The sequence below is a fragment of the Rhea pennata genome, chromosome 6, assembly GCF_028389875.1.
Source record: "Rhea pennata isolate bPtePen1 chromosome 6, bPtePen1.pri, whole genome shotgun sequence".
Classification (NCBI taxonomy): domain Eukaryota; kingdom Metazoa; phylum Chordata; class Aves; order Rheiformes; family Rheidae; genus Rhea; species Rhea pennata.
This window is the reverse complement of record NC_084668.1, coordinates 25,519,259-25,540,018: the sequence shown is the minus strand read 5'-3', so window position 1 is coordinate 25,540,018 and position 20,760 is coordinate 25,519,259. Positions and strand designations below refer to the sequence as shown.

At 38.1% G+C, this 20,760-nt stretch overlaps 1 protein-coding gene and 1 long non-coding RNA gene across 7 annotated transcripts in view; one reads left to right on the top strand and one right to left on the bottom strand.

Moving 5' to 3' along the window:
• The window catches only part of LOC134141772 (uncharacterized), a 71,701-nt gene that overhangs the window by 28,819 nt on the left and 22,122 nt on the right, over positions 1-20,760 (bottom strand). For 3 of the 6 annotated variants that reach the window (XR_009958718.1, XR_009958717.1, XR_009958715.1), the window contains exons 4-6: positions 19,084-19,245; positions 15,608-15,717; positions 11,145-11,231 (exon numbers count right to left, since the gene is read on the bottom strand). This is a non-coding gene — a long non-coding RNA (uncharacterized LOC134141772). Of the gene's footprint in view, positions 1-2,626; positions 2,938-3,415; positions 3,615-11,144; positions 11,232-15,607; positions 15,718-19,083; positions 19,246-20,760 lie in introns of those variants that run through there. The other 3 variants (XR_009958719.1, XR_009958714.1, XR_009958716.1) reach the window with 2 other exon arrangements.
• PDE11A (phosphodiesterase 11A) overlaps positions 1-20,760 on the top strand; it is a 135,347-nt gene that overhangs the window by 97,553 nt on the left and 17,034 nt on the right. Inside the window, exons 11-18 of the mRNA XM_062578158.1 lie at positions 1,902-2,048; positions 2,153-2,260; positions 7,532-7,641; positions 10,269-10,359; positions 12,670-12,770; positions 16,108-16,185; positions 17,570-17,637; positions 20,651-20,721. Of these exons, the coding sequence (XP_062434142.1) occupies positions 1,902-2,048; positions 2,153-2,260; positions 7,532-7,641; positions 10,269-10,359; positions 12,670-12,770; positions 16,108-16,185; positions 17,570-17,637; positions 20,651-20,721 (774 nt within the window). The remainder of the gene's footprint in view (positions 1-1,901; positions 2,049-2,152; positions 2,261-7,531; positions 7,642-10,268; positions 10,360-12,669; positions 12,771-16,107; positions 16,186-17,569; positions 17,638-20,650; positions 20,722-20,760) is intronic.

The following is a 20,760-nucleotide window of genomic DNA, read 5'->3' as shown; positions in this document are numbered from 1 at the left end:
ATGGGCAAATGTGTTTCTTCTGTCAAGGCATTTTATAGAGAATGCATTTACTATATTACTATACATATTGAATGTATTTATAGAATAAATATTAGCATGAATCTTGACTGTCCCTAAAAGCTCTGAAGAATGACTGGATGTTTTAAAAAAAAAGTCTCAATTTTTTTTTTTTTAAGACCGATGAAGGTCTGGACAGCAGAGTCTCTGGGCTAGTGTTTCTGTTTCTCTAACAGCATTTTCTTTCTTCTCTTTACCCCAGAAGCAAACACACAGCCTTTTACCCTTCAGAGTGTTAAGCTCTAACTCCTGTTGGTATCATTTAGCGCTAATGAGGAGGTTTCAGTAATTGTTCCAAAAAGATGCTGAATCAGTTTGACCTGGACAAATAACACTAGTAGATGAAGCAAGTGTGCAGGTGGATCTTGCTTCTCCACCTGCTTGTTCCAGAAGTGCTTCAGCTGTGTCCTGGGTGGACACTTGGACTGAATGGCTTGTTTTATTTCCCATGCCAGTTAACCTCTCTGGGGTAGCACCATGACTTTTTTGTGGTATTGGCATGCTTTGCTGCACACTGAACTGAGAAGACGATTTCCTTCTAATTAGCAAATAAGTTAACACTGCGCAATAATATTTTATGGCAAGTTTACACCATCTTGTCTTTTGTGGTATGGCTTAACCAGTTTAATCCTAGTGTGAAGTAATAATCAAGAAGGCACTTTGACTAGAAAAGAATTTTACATGTCAGTGACTTGTCATATTTGTGGATACTACTTTAAAATATGAGTTTGCAAAAAGGAAACCATAAGGTAGTCATATAGAAGCTGTAATTGTAAAGGTGAGCCTATAATTGCATGAATAAATGGGTGTTTTTATGTGCAAAAGACTAGCTGGATGTGCCACACCATCTCAGTCCATTTAAGTTTAATTCTGCAAGGTTCAGCTCATGGCTTGGGGGCAGTCTCCAGTCCCTGTGTGAGGTTTCTACCTGACTCGTCACCTCCTCTCTGTAGGAGACAAGGAGCAGATGCTCCTTCAGCAAATAGCCTCCTGCACCTGCCCTCCCTAGGGAGCAGAGAGGCATCTCTGGCAACGTGTAAGGAAGGGCAGAGAAGCCCATGAGGGTTGTCAGCACCTCTGTCTGGCTCCTACAGATGCTGCCACTGGACCATGTGTGTGCACAGCTGTATTAATTAGGCAGGCTTGCACGCGCATCTGTATGGTTTTGTATACGCTCATTCTTCTATTACAAACAGAAATGAAAAATCCACTGTTGTATGGACAAGGTAAAATGTAGGGCTTTTGCTATGGTATGTCTACTTACTAAACGATCAGAATATTTAGAATGATTTTTATATTGCTTTGAAAAGTATTTCTTTTAGACATTTAGTACTTTTTTGGTTCTATGAATGTATAGTGAATAGTGTAAAGCAAAGGGCATTTGTATACTTATTGATGTAAAGACATTTGGATGGAGAAATTCTGCAGAGTGGTATATTTACTTTGCATTTCTGAATGGTAGCAATTAAAATTCACAGCTGCTGGCTATCCAGATGTTTCTTGCTTTTGAACATTGTAATTTGCATTCGAATATATTGTGTTACTGCAGTAGCTGTAAAGTGGTCAGCTCTCTCAGTCTAGATACTATGTATGGGCTCCAGTTGGGACGGTAAGCATATTTCCTGCTCATATCAGATTCTTCTCCTTCCCACTGCATCCCTGCTCTATTGCTTGGCCTGCTTGTATTTCTCTGACGAACGCTTTTATTGCTCGGCATTTGGATGAAGCAGGGGATGTACTGGCAGGTCAGAACAGAGATATGGGAGGTTTCTCTTAAGGGACTGTCAAAGAAAAAAGATCCAAATTTAGAATCAGAAGTTTGCCTTTCCCTTTGGCATTTTCAGGCAGCAAACATTCCTCTGGTGTCAGAGCTTGGCATTGATGATATCCATTTCGATGACTTCTCACTTGATGTGGATGCCATGATCACTGCGGCCCTCCGGATGTTCATGGAACTTGGAATGGTTCAGAAATTTAAGATTGACTATGAGGTAACCACCTGCCCTGCCGAGAGAGCTGCTGCTTTGCCTTGGCACTGCTCTGTCCATCTGTACGCATTTAGTAGCCCTGATGCAATTTGTGCTTTTCATTTCAGACGCTGTGTAGGTGGCTTTTGACAGTTAGGAAGAATTATCGAATGGTTTTGTATCACAACTGGAGGCATGCTTTCAACGTGTGCCAGCTAATGTTTGCAATGTTAACTGTAAGTATCCAGCTACAGACACAAACCCATAGGAGCTTTTATTGTCCCGTTGTCTTACCTGTCCAAACAATTTCCAACCTTTGTTTTCTTTTCTAGTTGTTGTGAAATTTGTTTTTTTCAGATAGAAAGGCACACAGAATGAGGATATTCAACTTCAGGCGGCACATATTTGGCAAAACGTTATGGTGTTTTAGTGACAGTGATATCACAGGCACATTAAAGTGACTGAAAACAGATGGCAGTCTTGGAGTGAGCTTGCTATTATACATCTTGATCTTACAATAATGTTTTTCTTTTGGAACTCTTTGTTTTGGCATTTATTTCGGTCTCTTAAATTGGAGGCTACAAAAACATGGAAGATTAGAATCCCAGAAGAAGGAGTATTTATTAAGTTGATACTTATTACTTTCTTTTCTGGCATATGAACAGTTGTAGAATTTGTCCTTAAAGATCATCTTCCAACAGCGTCATCTGAGTGAATCTTGTATCTTCATTGGACACTATAGCACTGCTGGGTTTTATTAACGTATGTCTCTGTTGGTAGCTTTATCTCCTCTCAAAGTAACTCCTGTTGAAAGTAACGGTGCTTTTATCCTCTCGCTGGCTTGTGCTCTCCCTGCACGACAGCAACCTCACCACAGGGAAGAATCCAGATTTAGTAGGTGGTTAGTTAGTTCCTGTAAATGTATCAATAAAAAGACTGGTGGTTCCATAACATTTAAGATTCTGGTTCATATGCCTTGATAGAAGGAATATGGCTGTGTGCACACAAGACTTTACTTTCCATCTTGGTTTTGCCTTACCTTCAGATAAAAATTCAAACCTCCATTTTTATTTCATTTTAAACCTCAAATTCATTTTTTTTATTTTTTTTTTATTTGCAATTTTGATGTCAATTTTGATGTTTTTGAGAGTTGTATAAAGGTATGGTTTGACAGCATTTGTGCAGGTAGTTCTTCATTTAGTTGAAGAGAAAGTTTATGAAGACCTGATAATTTTAAATACCTTCTTTTAAAAAGTAAATAGGTTTGAAGACTTGCTTTTGCCCTATGGCATAATTTATTTTATAACAAATCTTTTAAGTAATATTAATACCAGCATGGCCGTGATTAAAAAACTCTTCATTCATCATTTTCTATATTTGTACACACTTACCAGGCAGATGCTGTGGTAGGCAGCACAAGCTTATGCCTATGGGTCAGTAAAAGATGTGACAATTTTACATTTTTTTTTTAATCTTGTGAAAAGTCTTTTGAAGCTTTTCCCTTTTTGATGATTTTCTTTGTTTAAAATTTCCATGATTTTTAATGCTTTAGACATTTGAAGGCAATACTCCAATATTCGTGAGTAGATACTAAAAAAAAAAAAAAAAAAAAAAAAAAAAGTGGGTGACAAATATGTTTGTTTAATGTGGTCTCAGGTGGACAACACAAAGATTCTCACATCTCAGCAAAGACATGGAAGGAGAAACAAGTTTTTCTGTGAATTATCTGGGTGTTGGCATTTTGTTGACAATAAGAATACCACTGGGCTGCCTTTGATGGGCATTTTTAAACACTGAATTTCTAAATTCTCCTGGCTTGCCAGTCCGTGAAGCGTGCTTGGCACTCAGGCACTGTCAGCACCGGAGTTATCAGCGGAGACTGTGCAGTCTGTCCCGTTAGCAGTGCAGTGCCGATCGCGGCTATATCTGTTGCTCACTGAAATATTTCCACTGTTTTAAGTGGACTTCAGGCCAAGCCTGTGGCGTGTTACATGTTTGTGGGGCACAGCTGTGTCTCGTGTGTATTCCCCCCCCCCATCCTGCTCAGTCTAGCCTCATCTCTGACACAAAACTGTGTACATCAGTCAAGAAAAAACAGGGTATGAAGTCACTTAGCAAGTAAATGACATTAGTTCTAGGTCTGTCCTGCAAGCTACAGTTGCTGCGAGCTTTTACCAAGATGCAGTAGGTTGTATCAGTTACTATGAGGCAAAGTAAATGGAGATGTTAAATAAGAGAGTAACTATTTGGGAGTGAGGTTGTTCAGCTAAACAGAATTAAATTGTTTCTGTCTACCAGCAAATGTCGATCTTTAATGAAAGCTCATGATAATGTGTGGCCATTGCTAACTTTTGAAGTTTTGCAATCTTCACTTTTTTAACGTTATAGATTTAAAAGATTTTTCTTCTGAGGAGTAAAAGCCAAGCTAGGGGAGAAAGTGTTTAACTGGGAGGTATGTTCACTTCTGTCAAGTGCTCTCAGTAAGGGAGGTAGCTCCAGTCCCCCAGCTTTGCAAATCTCGTTTGTGAGGCAAAACGTCCTCTAGATGGAGCTCTGAGGCCAAGTTTTCCGCAGGTTGTTGTTTTGGGTGGGCGACATGCCTGCCTACCAGGCAGCTCCGTCTCATCTGCAGATGATGGAACTGGCAGCCAGCAGAGAGAAAAAAGGTCTCTCCGAATTTCCTAAGCAGCCAACAGCAGGCCGATAGGCCTAAATCTTAAACTACTTTGCCTGTGGTTTGCAAAGCACAATTTCAGGCTGTCCGTAGCAATCAGTGCGTGGACAAGTCCTGTGGGAGGTGAGCTGGAATTTGCGTACCGCGCTGATGCTGGTAGCTGCACCCTGACGGGCCCAGCCATGGGGCGCAGTGACTTCTAAGTGGACAGCTGGACACATGTACCAAAAGTGTTTGAGTTATCGGAAGTCTTATTCTGCTTTGCTGCCATCTTTTGTGAGAAAATGATTTAAGTTCGGTGTGTGACCTGCTGTGGCTGCTGTCACTACCAGAGATGGGAAGATTGGCTTTGGGGAAAAAAGGCCCCAAAGTGATGGTCAAGCAATACTAATAGCACAAGGATTGTATCAAAAAAAATTCAGTAAACCAGCTGTTTTACTTCTGCATCAGATTTCTGTTTATGTGAACATATTTTCCCTCTCCAGAAAGCCACTAGAGAATTATTAACTCAGTCCTGCGAGCTACATTTCGCTATTTCAGACTCACCCAAATATTCCAAAGCCGAGCACTGAAGCAAGACTGCTCCTGACAGTTAGTAGCATCAGACAAGAATAAACCGCAGGATCAAGCCCTGGCTGGCTTGATACTGATGCCTTTGTCTGACACACTTCATATAGATACTTATTTTAAAAAGTAAAAATAAAAAAGTAAGTAGTATAAAATTAAAATCCCATCTGGTGTGCTAACAACAAAACATATAATTGTGGGGCAAGATGTAATGAATGCAATTCATTTCTTCACAGGAAAGAATGACCTCCATAACTCACAGGAGACTCTGCCACTCATGAGTTATGGGTCATTCCTTTTCTGGGGAAAATAAATTCTCCTGCGCCATCGTCTATCGTTATGTATTTCTTCTTTCTATGTGTAAATTTTAAAAATGGGGAAACATAATCTTATTTCTTGCATTATATACAAAAAAGATATCCTTACTGTAACACTGTTTCTAAATTAAATGTTTATTACATGAAATATTATATATATATACATATATATATATATATATATATATGATATATATATATATATGACAAGATTGTTGATTAAATAAAATGTTGATGTTATTCTTGAGACATTGTTACTCTCTATGTTTACAATACCAGTTGAATCCTTGGGTTTAATCAAAGCTTGTGTTAAGCTAAGGACCATTTCTTACAGCAACAATTTTCTATTATAAAACGTCTATTTTCAATGGTTTATAACTCAACCATGAACATTTTCTCTGGAGTGAAACTTGGCACATGACATGTTGTCAGTTACAAATATTAAAAAAAATTTTTTTAAGAGACCTTGATTATTCTTTGTTATATGACAGCAATATTTAAAAAATCAAAACAGAAAATGTATTCCTGAGCATCTGGGGGATCTTGGCCCTCTATATTGCCTAAATATTAACAGTCACCTAGCAGATTAGAGAAACAGATTTTCTGATGTGAATATGAATTTATTGAAATGGAGTTTATGCTCTTCAGGGTCACTAGCAGAGTTGTCGCGTGATGCTTCAGGAACTGAGTTGCGTCCTTGAGTAGGTTGGGCGAATTGGTCTAAAGGAGAGCAAGGACATCAGATCTCACTGATACTCACTGCCTTTGAACCACCTAACCCTCTTTTTGTCAGTGGGTAAAATTATGCTCCACTGAAAATCAGTGGAATTCAGGATTTTTTACAATCTAGTGTTCAGGCTAGGCTTGGTCTTCCAATATAAATGTATTATGAATTTCTTTCATATGTTTCTTTCATAGTAACTAGATTTTGCTGCTAGGTAAAGAGCATAGTTGGAGATTGGCACTAGGAAATACAAATGTTGTTATAGGACTTTCTCAGGGCAAGTTCAGCCAGTTATTTGTACAGGCAGTACTACCTTCCATATATGAAAAGTTGAGGAACCAGATTGTTTCTGTCCTGAGTAAGATGCTCGAAAATAGTGAGGTGGTATCTCACACAGGCTCCACCACCTCATCCAGGCATACTCTGCTCAGGATGCTTGACACTGTCAATGACAGTAGTGTCCTTTCCCTGGCATGAGACAGTTCTGGCAGAAAAACTGCTGTGGCAACTATCTATGAGGAGAAATAGAGTGATAAAGTGTTTCTAGGATCAGCTCCCCCATTCATATGGGCATATTTGGAGCTGATCATGGGGAATTTCAGTACATTAAATTTTAAAACGTTTCCTCAAATTCAAACAGGTATCTGCAGCAGATTTATGCCATTTGTGACAAAATTGTCTCAAATGATGTCACATTGTTTTTAATTCCTGTGTTTCAGAGAATAAATGTCTTAATAGATTGTAATGGTTACATAAAATATATTTTAGCTGGTGTCTTTTATAGGTCTTTTGATGTAACCTCTCAAATATTTTCTACAATAGGAATTAACTAAGATGGTCACGTCAGGATTGAATAAATCTGTGTCAAATGACTTCTCTTGATAATTTTCAAATCAAATGAATTTTGTTTTGTATTGCGCTCTCATGAAATTCCAGTTCCTATCTTAGTGTGCAGTTACTGGTTTTTATTTTCAGCTCTTTTCTCCTCTGGTGCCTTCTGGGTAGCGAGGAAATGGCATATGGGAAATGCAACCGGGAGATAATCGTAGGTCACTCCGAGGATTATCTATTCTGCTAACCATCTAACATACTGCAGGGAATATAATACGACAATAAAGCATTTATCTTCTCTTTACTGAAAAGTTTGTGGTATCAAAACAAACTTGACTGTTGTCAATGGACTTATGCTTCTGATAGTTACAGCTGCTATTTTTTCTGTTCTCAGACAGCAGGATTTCAGGAGATTCTATCTGAAATTGAAATCCTTGCTTTGACTGTGGGATGCTTATGTCATGACCTTGACCACAGGGGAACCAATAATGCCTTCCAAGCCAAGTAAGTTTTCTAATTCTTATTACTTTAATTTGTTTCTCTTCCACAGAAGAGCAAAAGCTGAGCGGGATAAAGGATGACATGTTAATTCCAGGCCACCAAGGCCAAGTATTCTTATTTTTGTATGCAGTGAGGGACTATCCATCTTTAGGATTATCTATTTTTTGGAGTAATTGCTGACTTGTCCTTTGTGTCAGGCTGTGGACGGGGTTACCCCAATGCACTGAGACCACATGCAGAAATAGCAAAGCCTGATGTTCCTTTCAGGCTCAGGTATGAATTCTGATATTAGACACAGGTAACTGAAACTACCTGAGTTGCTCTTGCTGGCTGCAATGTCAAAACTTAAACAAAATCTTGTTAAGCTATTAAGAAGAAAATAGGTAAAACTAAAGTCATGCATCTAGTGCCACTGGTTTGCATAAATGCCTCTTCCATGGCCTGTCCCATATGCTCAAGTATACACAGCTTGTTTGGAAACCTGCCTTGGAGCACAGGGCGGGGGTTGGCCACCCAGTGAAATGGTCAGTACCCACCAGAATATGATGCTGGTTTTGCAGTCAGATTCTTACTCTTGCAGCCGACTTGCACTTCCTCCCCCCCCCCCCCCCCCCCCCCAAGTTTGGTGGTATTCCTTACTGGAAGGTAAGGAAGCTCCCTGGACCAAGGTCTAATTTTGTCCCAATTCTGTTTGGAAGGCAGCAAGAAATATCCTTTGACAACATCCTGGCTCAGCTCTGAAATGGAGCTGTCAGTTGCACAGATTTCTACTCTATAGCCTATGTTATTTCGTTGAATTTCAAGGTTATCTTAGGAGACCTGGAGGGAGACCTTGCAGCTGTTGTCCCACAGATCCCAGGGTGTGTTTGCAGCTTTGTCTGTTTTGTATCGCTGCTAATCCTCTAGTCTGGGGAGGAAGTAGTCAAATGGTTGTCCAAAGGTATTTGAAATTCAGGGTGATATTGTGTTAGCATGCTCTGTCCTACAATTTTATGTGCAAAAGACGACCCTGTTTGCTGCAACTTGAAATGCGTGCATATACTAAGGGTTAGTTGCCTCCCTGAACATCACTCAAACTGATGTTTCCGATGTTCTCTAGGCTGCCATGTCCTCAGCTATTGGTGTTGCTGTAGAGTCTCAATGAAATGACAACACTATCTGGATCTTCAGTCATCATAGCCAGGAAAATCAATTGCAGTGTTCAAAAGACAGTTCCTGGCGTAAAGGTTACCAAGCACTGCTAGATACCTCTTTGCAATTGAGTCTCGAAGAGAATCAGAAAAGATAAGGCAAATACAAAGCTCAACTGATTGATGTTTATGTTCCTGACTTACAAAAATGAGATATAAGATTTGCATCTCCACAGTTTTAGCCCCTTATTAAGTTAACCACTTCTTTACACAGCAAGATTTCTTGAGCAGAGGGATGGATGAATTAAAGGGAGAGGTTTCAGCATTAGTCTGCTGTCAGTTATCCCTGTTGTTAGACAACAGTGTGCAAAGTACTCAGAACAACCCTATAAAGAAATTGCTAAAAACATATAAAAAAGACAGACATTATCACATGTATAAAATAACCCTGAAAACAGAAGCTGTAGCTTTTAGAACAGCAGCTGTGATATATTCCTCTAACCTGACTTACAAAATTAAGCATCGTGTTTTCCTGTCTTATCTTCAGAGTTCGATACTGCTGTTTTGTATGATGAAAGTCCCAGTGGTATATCACAGCAGTATCACAGTTGTCTGAAATGGCTCTGTTACATTCCTTAATACTGCGTCTTCTAGGTTTCCTGATCAACTCTCTCTAATATAGCTGCCCCTGATAATTAAATATCAGTATGTGGTGATTTTGTAGTATATGGTCCTCGGAGACTCTTTCTGTTTGCCTCTACCATAATCTCTAATACTCATTTCTTTGGAAAGAAAGCCCATCTTGTTGCTCTAGGTTGGGTCCCAGAAGTGAAGTATTGGTGAAACATTAATTGCCCTGACAATTCAATCCTACTCCCTGTACTTCCCAACAAGTCTCAATTTCATGATTACATTTTGTATTTTTTTGTCCTTTAAACTTGGAAAATCCATCTGTTCTATGCATTTTGAAGCTACTTTGTTTGAGAAGATAAATGTGATTAGCAAATTTGTTCTAAGGAGATGTTAAACTTTCCTTTTATATTTACTTTTGTTTTGTTTACTGCAGTATTTTTAACTGCCTAGTTCTATGGGCTGTAAAGACAGGAACTCAGCTGCATTTGCAGCATTTTTTTTTTGTACTAGGAACTGAGAATAGAAAGCAGCAAAAGAAGAGATTGCCCCTGCCCTACAAAGGTTTCAGTTGGTCTTCAGTGCAAATTGCTGCACCTCTGCTGCAGAATCCCTGAGGCATTTTTGAAAGTTCCATCCCAAAATTTCATGTTTTTCCAGAATAATCTTTAGTTTGCTGATGATACTTAGCAAGATCTGGAACATAAATGCCTAGTTTCTAGCTTTAAGTGGGTATTTTGAATTTGCCAGCTCTCTCTAGTAAGGTTACCGGAACAGAGAGCGTGACTGTCTGCTTTCATGACTACATTGTCTCTGAAATCTGCTGCATAAGCAGCCGAGCAGTGTTTGACTCCCTGCATTCTGTTTCAGGAGCGGATCAGCCTTAGCTCAGCTCTATGGCACCTCTGCTACCTTGGAGCACCACCATTTCAATCATGCTGTCATGATTCTCCAGAGTGAGGTACAAAAGCATTACTATTAATCTCGCTGTAAGCTGTTGGGCACTTTCAGCCAGGGAAAGGAAATACCACACACAGTACCTTTTTAATGCCCTCTCCTTGAGGAATTATTTATTGGTTACCACAAAGGTCACAACTAGCACAAAATTAAACAACTACAAATGCTGTTCATATAGCCCAGAGGTTATATCTGTCTCAATCAGCTAGCAGCAAGGAGAACATACCCTAATCGTGTGGCCTGCTTTTACTCAGTTTTCTTACATATATCCTGCTTAGTGGAATGATAGGTAGAGGAGCTCTTACCTTTGCCACAGGTGGAGCGTTCAGTATATCGCAGTCATGCTTTACTGGACAAAGTTAATATTTTGACAGTTCTTTTGTAATTCATATTTTCAAAATGGTTTTGAATTATTTTGTTAAAGGATGTTTTCACAATTACTCTCATTGATACTGTACTGTCCAAAGTACACTAGCTGCTTTGCAGATATGTATAAAGATACAGTTCTAGCTTAGAGTATCTTTTGAGTAATGGTATGCAGCACGCACTAGCTAAGAGACATAGTAAGTAGGGAAAGTAGAAGGATGGACCATGTTCATTACAAAACAACGATTACATTTTGTTAATTATACAGAAAGCTTATTACAAAAGGTGCTCAGTATATAGAAAGCAAAAGTATTGTTCGTATTTACACAATTGGAGGCTATATGCTGCTCTGCAGTAACTTTCAAAGAGCATTTAGGAGTGTCCTATAATCACAGACAAATGGGAACAAGGTGATGACTTTACCTCTGTGTTCAGTGTTGCAGAGATCAGTCATAGGATACTGACTATGGCTCTACTATTCAGGTTCTTGATATTATGGTAAAAATGTAGCTGTGAAATGAAAGAAACAAAGATATGAAAGCCCTAACATCTCAAATAGTCAACATTTTAAATAATCAACTCTATCCATATAGCTTAGGCTATCTTATATGCCAATAATGGGAATTAAGTGGCCCTTTATAATAGCAGAGGAAGATATAACAAGAAGCTAATGGTGAAAGTTAAGCAAATTTAAATGAATTCAAAAGGTGAATTCAAAATAAGGAAAAAGGAGCTTCCTCCCCACCCCCAAACCAGTGAGACTTCAACCACTGGAACAAGCTTTCCTGGGAAGTGGTGAATTCTCTGGTTCTTGAAATATTCACCATAGCAGGATATCTTTCTGGGGACAGGCTCAAGATGGACGTAATTAGATGAACGTCTCAGAATAGATATTTTTCCTAACCCTTACCAGCTGTAAAATCTTTTTTTTTTTTCTGAAATATGTTCTAGCTTCCTTCCTAGATATAAAATACTACTTCCCTGAAATGCCAGTCCTCCTTTTTGATCATCAGGCATCATCTTCTCCAGCTTCTTATTTCTAGACCAAAAAATTAATCCCAGTGGGATTTTTATTCGATACTTATTAATGAAATGCAACACCTATCAGTTTGTGTAAGTGCAGTATTTTATTTATGTGATTTAGTCACATATGACTGATGTTACAGCTAAAATTCTCCATTAATTTTTGCCACTTAAAGTTTGTTTTCTGCAGGATTTAATGGAGAAATTATAGGGTCTGTGTTCCTCTTACCTTTCAGAAGTTCAGTTACAAAAGCACCTTCCTGCTCCAAAATATCAATATTAAATAATTTGTTCCCTTTCATTCTGGTTATGGAACATCATCCAAGACCTTAATCCACGATTCTTTAAAAAGTCATGTATTGGGCCTACAAAGGGCCATCAAACTGCATGAGACTGCTGTTCTTCAGGCTGTATAGTAAAGGCTTGTATACCCTGTAAGACAGCCTCATAATAGTCAGAGTGAGCAAAGATACTGTTTTGAATGAAAAACTGATTTAGTGTCTTTGACTGCTCTACAAGCAGTTTGTGTGCCTGTAAGCAGCAGCACAGATAAATCTATTAGGAGCACAACTCAAAAGCTGCACTGCACTGCTCCCAAAAAGATTTAATAAGAGGAAAGATTGAGATGTATCTATAGTTTTTGTCCATAAACTGAATCTGTGCAGTGTCAGATCAAAGAGTAAATCTTTTCTCAAGAGGCTATAATTTCAGCAGAGTTTAGAAAAACATCCCAGGTGCTTGATTACAATGGTCAACTCTTCCACCTCAATGTAATCTCAGTAGTATTAACATTACTGTCATAGTTTTGCCATGAATCAGGAAAAAGCCTCTGTTACAGGGAAATAGTAGACTAAAGAGTTAGAAAACCTTTTAAAAACCTATATTGATTGCTAGCCCTTTACCTCCTTTATCTCTTTCATTATAGGGTCACAACATCTTTGCTAACTTGTCCTCTAAGGACTACAGTGACCTTATGCAGCTTCTAAAGCAATCGATATTGGCAACAGACCTCACTCTGTATTTTGAGTAAGTATTGGCATTTTTTGTATTTGACAAATGAAAATTCGAAGAACATTCTCTAATGACCTATTAAATCCCAATAAGGATACATAATATGAGAAATTAGTGTTCAGCTGTGGTTGAAGAGATTTAGTGTAATACTTAGTATATCTTAGGCTAATAGAAATATCTCAAGTGTCCAAATAAGTTTTGCTTTAAAGCATAGCATGTTTGTATCAACAAAAGGCAAGTGACGTCATAGGCTGATACTTCAAGACAATCCCAGGAATCAGCTACAGCGCAGCCCTGTAATTCCTCTGTCCCTTCTGTGATAATTTCTCCAGTTTCCTTTATTAGGCTTAACTTCCTGTGATAATTTCCTTGTTCAGAAAATCAAGAGTGTTTTATAATTTTTTCCACCATTTCTGAGCTTCAAATCTACAGTGGTACACAGACCTATGCTAAAAAACATACTATATTTAATTACAGAGCCAGATGCTGAGGTAGTGAAAGTACATGCTGCTGCTTTGAAGACAAACTATGCCAGTCTGCATCAGATGAGGGTGTCTCTGTAGAAGTATGATAGGATATTTCTCAAAGTTTTCCTCACTTTCCTTGTTTGCATATCAAGTCTCCAAGTAATCTTCAAATTGGTGCTTTTTTTTTCCCTAATACTGTTAATAATTTCAAAATATTCACAGAGAGAACGCATGCAAATATGCCTGCGGTTGGAGGAGCTGAAGTGTTGTGGTGACATTACACTTTTGGAATCACGTTCTGTAGCATGTGTATGTGACTGATTTGCTGAGAGAAGTGCAGTGTGTGCAGTTTTGTGTACTACCTTCCCAGACTTGATAGCATTTCATCCTTAGGAATTTTTGTGCTGTAAGAAATGGCTTGATTTTCATTAGCATTGTATCTTGTCCAATGCTACATTGTGACACTACAGCATTTAGTATTGTTTTCTTAACTTTTATGAGAGGAAATACAGATTTTCTCCATCCTGAGTACTGATGGTTTCCAGAAAGTTTCCAGAAAACTTTAGGCAAAGTCTCTACTTTGTATTCTGTTCATCTATCTATATTAACAGTGTGTCTTCAGCTGGGTAATAACAGCGATGGTGCAATGTGAGCTGTGTTGATTTTTCTCAGTATTTGATTAGTGTCAAGGACTCTTTCCTAACAATACACGCAATAATTGAGACACTGATGGTCTTTACTTCCTGTAAGTCTATTCTCACAGAAGCTTTAATAAGAATGTTTTTAATTAATAGTGTTATTATGAATGACTTCTAAGAGTAGTTTATGAAATCCTGCTTATAATTTACCATAAAAATCTGAAGCAGGAAAAATAACATTCTTTCAACATACTCTTTCTGAAACTGTCCGCTAAGATTGCTTGTAGTTTTTAGGAGTAATAACAATTGAAATTGTTAACAGCTTTACATGAAATACAAGAACTACAGTGTGATTTCAGTATGGATTCTCTTGTCTAAACACAAATAACAAGAGCTGCGGAATTGTTTTGTGCAACTGGTTGTGAGAGATCCCTCTCTATGGGAGGCATCTTCTGCAGCTCTTGGAAGAGCAGGAAGCTCTCTCTTAGGGCTAGTGGCAGTATCTCAGAAGGAAACCCAGTACAGACTGAAAGGTGATAGAGCTTTCTCTCCTGCCTTCCTTTCATTGAAAAACTACAAGATTGAGTGGTTTTTTTAGTCTTTAATGCAGCAAAATAATCTCCAAAAAGGGACATCAGCTGAATTTCAGGATGATTCTTCCCTGGCTTGCAAAACTGATTTTTATGTGCCACATGAATCAGAAATCTTTTAGCAAATGAAGCCTCTTTACTTAGAAGTCTGCAAATAAGTTATCTTTTTTTCTCCTTTTGTTACGAGTCATTAATCAGGACACTGTTACGCTACTGTACTTCCAAACATGAATGAAAATCGTTTCCCAGAAATGATGATCTACACCTATAAGAGACACCCTATGTGAACAGATGTTACCATGCAAATACCTTGCTACTCAGGCTTGATTTTCAGTTTAGTATCTGTTTTTGTAGAGAAGAAAATTTTCATATTTGTATTCTTAGAATGCCTAAAACTAATGCAGCTAGGACAGCAATCAAACTCCAGGCACAGCAAGACCTGTGTGACCTTCTCAGGGTACTGCTTTTCTCTAAATAAATAAAAAGATGACTTTCAGTGAAAGATCAGATGTGGAAAATATACTTGATTTTAGTAGATAACTTTAAATGATGCTTGTAGATAATACATAGATAATAGATAATACAGAAGCAGCCTATAGGAAATACTAAATTGTTCCCTTATACGTGGCTGCTTTCATTAGATCGACCCTTTTCTTTCCTGGAAATTCCTTATAAGAGTTAAGAGTTAAGAGCAGTTAACAGCAGTTAAGACTGCTGTTTCTCCATCCATTTCTGTAGATTTCAAAGCAAATTCTTATTTAAAAATGTTTATCTTAACATAAAGCCTTGAGACGCACCTACATTTTCTGTTACTGTTTATGGATCTCTATAATCCAAATTTAAATGTTTGAAGTGTCTAAAATGTCACTTTCCTGAGCTTTCAACTTAAAAATTGTTGCTTGCTTTGCGTCCAATAATATATGAACTGCCCCAAAGTACCATGACTTCAGAATGAAAGAATTACCCAATTTTACAGTGTGTTGCCACAGAAAATTATGTTAAGTCCAAATTTTGATATTTAAAGGCTCCAAACAAGTGTTAACATGTTCTAACTCATTTTATCAGACTTTGAAAAAGTAGGTAAGATCTTACAGAAGACAAAGTATGCGAGCAAACAGAGTGACCTAGTTTCTAGTTGATGATAGTTACTAACTCACTGTGACATCTGCAACTCCTGTGTCTCAGTGTTCTCTTCCATATGTTGGAATACAAATACAGCAGTATTTAGATCTCTCTGAAAAACCACCCTTCAGTATGTAGAGGTTTTCTAAAAAAAAAAATAAAAAAGCATTTTGCAAGGACAAGTAAAGACAAGTGGGCATATTCCAGGGGCATTGCTACTGTCTTGTCTGTCCTGCTGTAGTCAACTATTTCATGCTTCCATGGAAGACTGAACATTTTGGTATACTTTATTTCCTTATCTTTGGAGACCATAAATACAGTATCTCTTCTACCAGGCAGCTCTGATGTTGATGACAGACATTTATAGAATGTGGTTGGAAATTAGCATGTTTTGCTTAAATGGACTGTCAGTGTAATATCTTTAATAATAACGCATGGGGTGTGAGGATTTCGTGTTGTCGAGAGAACAGTGTTTCTGCTGCTGCGCTACCCTGGAAGTGTCTGCTGCCTTCTCTGATGATCTGTTTTGCTGCAGGAAGAGAACTGAGTTTTTTGAACTTGTCAGTAAAGGTGGTTATGACTGGAATATAAAAGACCATCGAGAAGTATTTCGGTGAGCACCATTATTTCTTGCTTTCTGGTTATTTCACGGTGTAGCTTTATTTGTTTGAAGGATTTCGTATGTCAGGGAGAGAAGACTGCAGTAACAAGAAAAGGTAGCTCATTTTAGAATAAGCAGGTGATTTCTAAACATTTTGAAACCAGAAATGAGCATGAAAGGAATCAGTATGACCTCACCTTTTCCATTCCTGTTTCTGCCTTCACTTTCTCTGCCATGTTTTCTTCCTTTCAGCCTCACCAGTTACCTCTCAGCCCTTCCATTCTTTCTCCAGAAAGCACCAATATTCTGCCTCAGGACTCGAGGACCCTTCTTGCCTGCCCATTTCTCTTTCCTCCCTCAACTGTTTACTTTCATTGCCCAAGTTTCTCTCTCCTAGTCTGTATCTGAGAATTTACAGATACACTGTACATTTACACTGTACTCTGTACTCTTCTAGCCTTCAAGAATGATCTGGACATGCACACTGTAAGAAACCTCAGACATTGTGGGTGGTTTGGGTATACCCCACTTTTGAGACACTAAAATGTATGCATTTGCGTATGCATGTCTGGTAATGTCTCAATTTATCTGAAATTTCATTAAAATTGTGTTTCTTCTTGGTCTTTTGACTGAAATATTGGCCATTTTCTATTTCCCATATCATTTCACCCATCCGTAATTTCAGATTTGGGCAATATATTTGATGCTTCATTTTCAGTGCCCTTGTTCTTCATTTAAACTTTCTCAGACTTTTATCTGCATCATGTGCTGTACATAAACGCTTTCTACAGTTGAATGGTTTCTTTCTTCTAATGCATATAAAACATGGTTGTAGCCAGGTATTAAACTACAGTGGAACAGTATAGCTCATATAATAAATTTTAATTTTTTATTGCAGATGAGCAGTAGAAACTGCTTAAACAGTGTCTGGGATGCCTCTTATGATTATAGGTTCTCTTGCTACAGCAGTCACTTACAAATAGGCAAATAAATTAATCCAGTTTTCAGGTATTATTATATAACTAAATACCCTTACTTATATTATGTGAAGCACATGCTTTTCAGTTATATAATCTAAATTAATATAAATAGTATTAGGAGCACTGCAAAATTAGCAACTACTCTCTTGCAATACCATTTCTTTTCTAGTGAGCAGAGCACAGTACCAAATTCGTCTTCTGATGACCTGCAATAGATTAGGCTTCCTAGGCACAATTGTGATGTAAAAGCAACACTGATGGCTGAGATTTCAAACATGTCATTCTTTCCTGGAGGAAAAGGAGGTGCCAGGACTGACATTTTATATATGTATTATTTATTTATGCATCCAGAACAGAGTTGTTTAGAAATCCAACAAAGGTTGATTCAGCTTGTATTGTTCATTTCTGTTTTTCAGATCAATGCTAATGACAGCCTGTGACCTTGGAGCTGTGACCAAACCGTGGGAGATTTCAAGACAGGCAAGTCATGATTAATAGCAGGGCTGGGAAGAGGCGGGACTGGTGGGACAATATTCCCAGGGCCCTGTCTTACAAGGGAGCAAAACTGGAATCAATTTACAGCAGTGTTAATGCTGTTAAAAAAAAAAAATAGCAGGGGGTTTCTGCAAGAAATGGTTTATTGCAAAATCTGTTCATTTGCACATGCTGCTGGAGCAGTATGTAGGCACCTGAAGAGATCTAGTTTTATAGCTTCTTCCCCTCTTACAAACCCTTTAAATCTGTATTTAAAAATGGATAGATTAAAAAAAAAAAAAGTGTTAGGCATATGTAGTTTTGCTTGCTTGGTTTGTCCCAAAGCTTTCCTTTGTAGTGTACATGGCAGTGGCAGAATCTTCCCTAAAGCAAAAACACCAGCAGATGATCTGCAGACGTTGATTAACATCAAATCTTTGGTTTTTATAAGAGAAATGTGCTAATTAGCTTAACAGTGATGGGAACACTGCAAGTGCAGTACAGAGCCTTATTTAGCATCCTGTATTTAGAAGTGAGCAAAAACTCTGGCTTTTGCTGCTGATTAGGCCCCGAGTATACATAATACTCAGGTCTTGTAGCATTTGCTACAGCAAGCAACTAAAATGCGAGAAAGCAAGCTGTTGTCTTGCGAGACCAAGGCTCATTCCAAGAGTCTTGTCCATTACTGTATGATTTTCCCACTTTCAGGCATCTTTCCTTACTCAACATCCATCATTAATATTTCTTCTTTCCTATGCTAATAATACTCTGTCCTGTCTTCAGGTCCAGAACAAATAGGCAGAAGGCAGGCTATGTTGGGAACTGGGGTTTTGGAGGACTATACAGCATCAACAAGCAAATAGAAAATACACCAGTGCAGTTCAGTGTAGGTAAGAAGCTGTCAGGAATTTGACTGGCTTAATGGCAAAGTAATTGTTTAAAAAAAAGGGGGGGGTGAAGAAGCGAAGCTAGACAAGACTAGTGTAACCAGAGTTTCTGGAGAAAGTCAAGGAAGGTGGTAGAAGCTGAAAAGGACTTGCACGCTTTTGCAGTAGTACACGCACATTAACTCGGGCAAAAAGCATTCATGTGGTAAGGGCTTCAGCTCAGCTTGCAGTTTTATCAAATGAATATATTTTGCTTTTATAAGCAGACTGTGAGAATAGACCTTCTAAGGCTGTTATTCTACTTAGCCAGAATATGATTACTTCTCACAGAAATTAGGCAGTATGTTGTTATCCTACAGTGGGAAAAAGAGGCACAAGTCTTTCCAGTACCACCTAACCACAGCTGTGGTATATGGAATTCCTCCTATTTATCTCTTTAACCCAATTAGCCCCTCAGTTTTCTTTGACAGCCAAAATGTTAGGAAGAATTTGCTTTCCATGGTGTGAATCTTTGTGCTATGGTGCTAAGTCAGTGCTGAAGCCTCTGGCAAACTGTCTTTTACTCTTACCAGTTTCAAAGTTTGCTGAAAATTCCTCGGCAGCCTCATGTACAAGTTTACTTCATGTTGAAAAGTCCAGTCTGGGACTGATTGAAGCATTATCTGGTTTAGCAGAGAAGCCAAAAAGTCCACAGAGAGAAAGCAGGAATAATATCTGGACCTCAACTGTGTCTAAAGGAAAAGAACATGAGAAGTGAGAGAGAAAGAAATTGAAATATATGAATCAAATGGAATAAAGATAAATTTACAAAGGCAAACTTTCAGAAAACAAGATAGAAATAGACAAAAGAAGAGGGAAAGAGACACAAGGAGAACAGGATGAGAAGAGCAGTGAGACAGGGGTGAGAATATATCTTGATTATTTTATAGAACACACTTGGCAAACCCTTAATTGCTGCTAAGTTGTTATATTATTCATCCATCTGGAGTATTGATCCAGAATTTTTTAGTGTGCTGGGATTTCATACATTATAAAGTTCCAAACTGTGTGGAAGCCTGGCTGAAGATTTAAGAGTATTTTATAACATCACTTCACCTACTTCTAATTTATTTTGAGACTCCCTATTTCAATTGTAGCAAGCTTAGAATTTGTGAATGTTAACTACCAGGTAATTGCTGAACCAAGAAATGTTGAGATTTTATGAGAGAACCCTGTTGAGCCATGGTATTATGAAATCATTTTCCATCAGTGCACTTGAAAACAATAAGCAGGCATGACAGGAAATACAGTAGATGCCACCTTCAGTGGATAAGTTTTCTTTTGTTGCATCTTAAATGTCACGTGCACATACCTTCTAAGGCCCCATATATGGGAAATAGTATAACTTGTTTAGGCTACTATGTCAGGATTGCTCACTGGGTGACTTCTTGAAACTCCTGTTGTTTCTACAACTATTGTTTTTAAATCTCATTCCTCCAAGAAGCATAAACCTCTACTGAATAGAATAGTATCTTCATTCACAAAAATCAGAAAGACACATGCCACCTTCCATCCCTCCAGTACTTTTGTTTAATCCAATATGATAATCATAATCTGAGTTTATGTTCAGATGTTCAGGTCCTATAGTGATGACTGTCACAGAAAAAAAGCATGGTGGAAAAAACCTTTCATGATCTCATGTTAAATCTGGCAACAGAGGCTACTTAATTTTCCTTAGCAAGAGAAGTTGTTCAATAAGGTAACAGCCTGTAAATACCCAGAGAGCTCTTGCACACCTTACAAAGCATTTGTACAGAGATAATTATATATGCCAACAAGAAACTATACTTCTCCATTCCTTTCTTAATATTTGAATAAGTTACAAGGAACTGCAATGAGCATTACCTCCACACTGCAATGTAATTCCCCAAGTTCTATATCAACAGATGACAAAAACATGCTTGTAGGTGGGTATGGCTATCTATATCCACTGTATGCTCAGTTCTGAAAGGTTTACAAACATCAGTAATGTAAGCGGGGCTATTAACCTGTTTATAGTTAAGCATAGGCTAAAGTCATGGCCTGAGTGACAACTCGTGACCCTAAAAATTATGTAACAAGAACTCTAATCTTTATCATGATTTATGTTTTAGGCAGCTGAACTGGTAACCAGTGAGTTCTTTGAACAAGGAGACAGAGAAAGATCTGAACTCAAACTCACTCCTTCAGTAAGTTTTTATCACTTTTGAAATAGCTACCTACTTGGA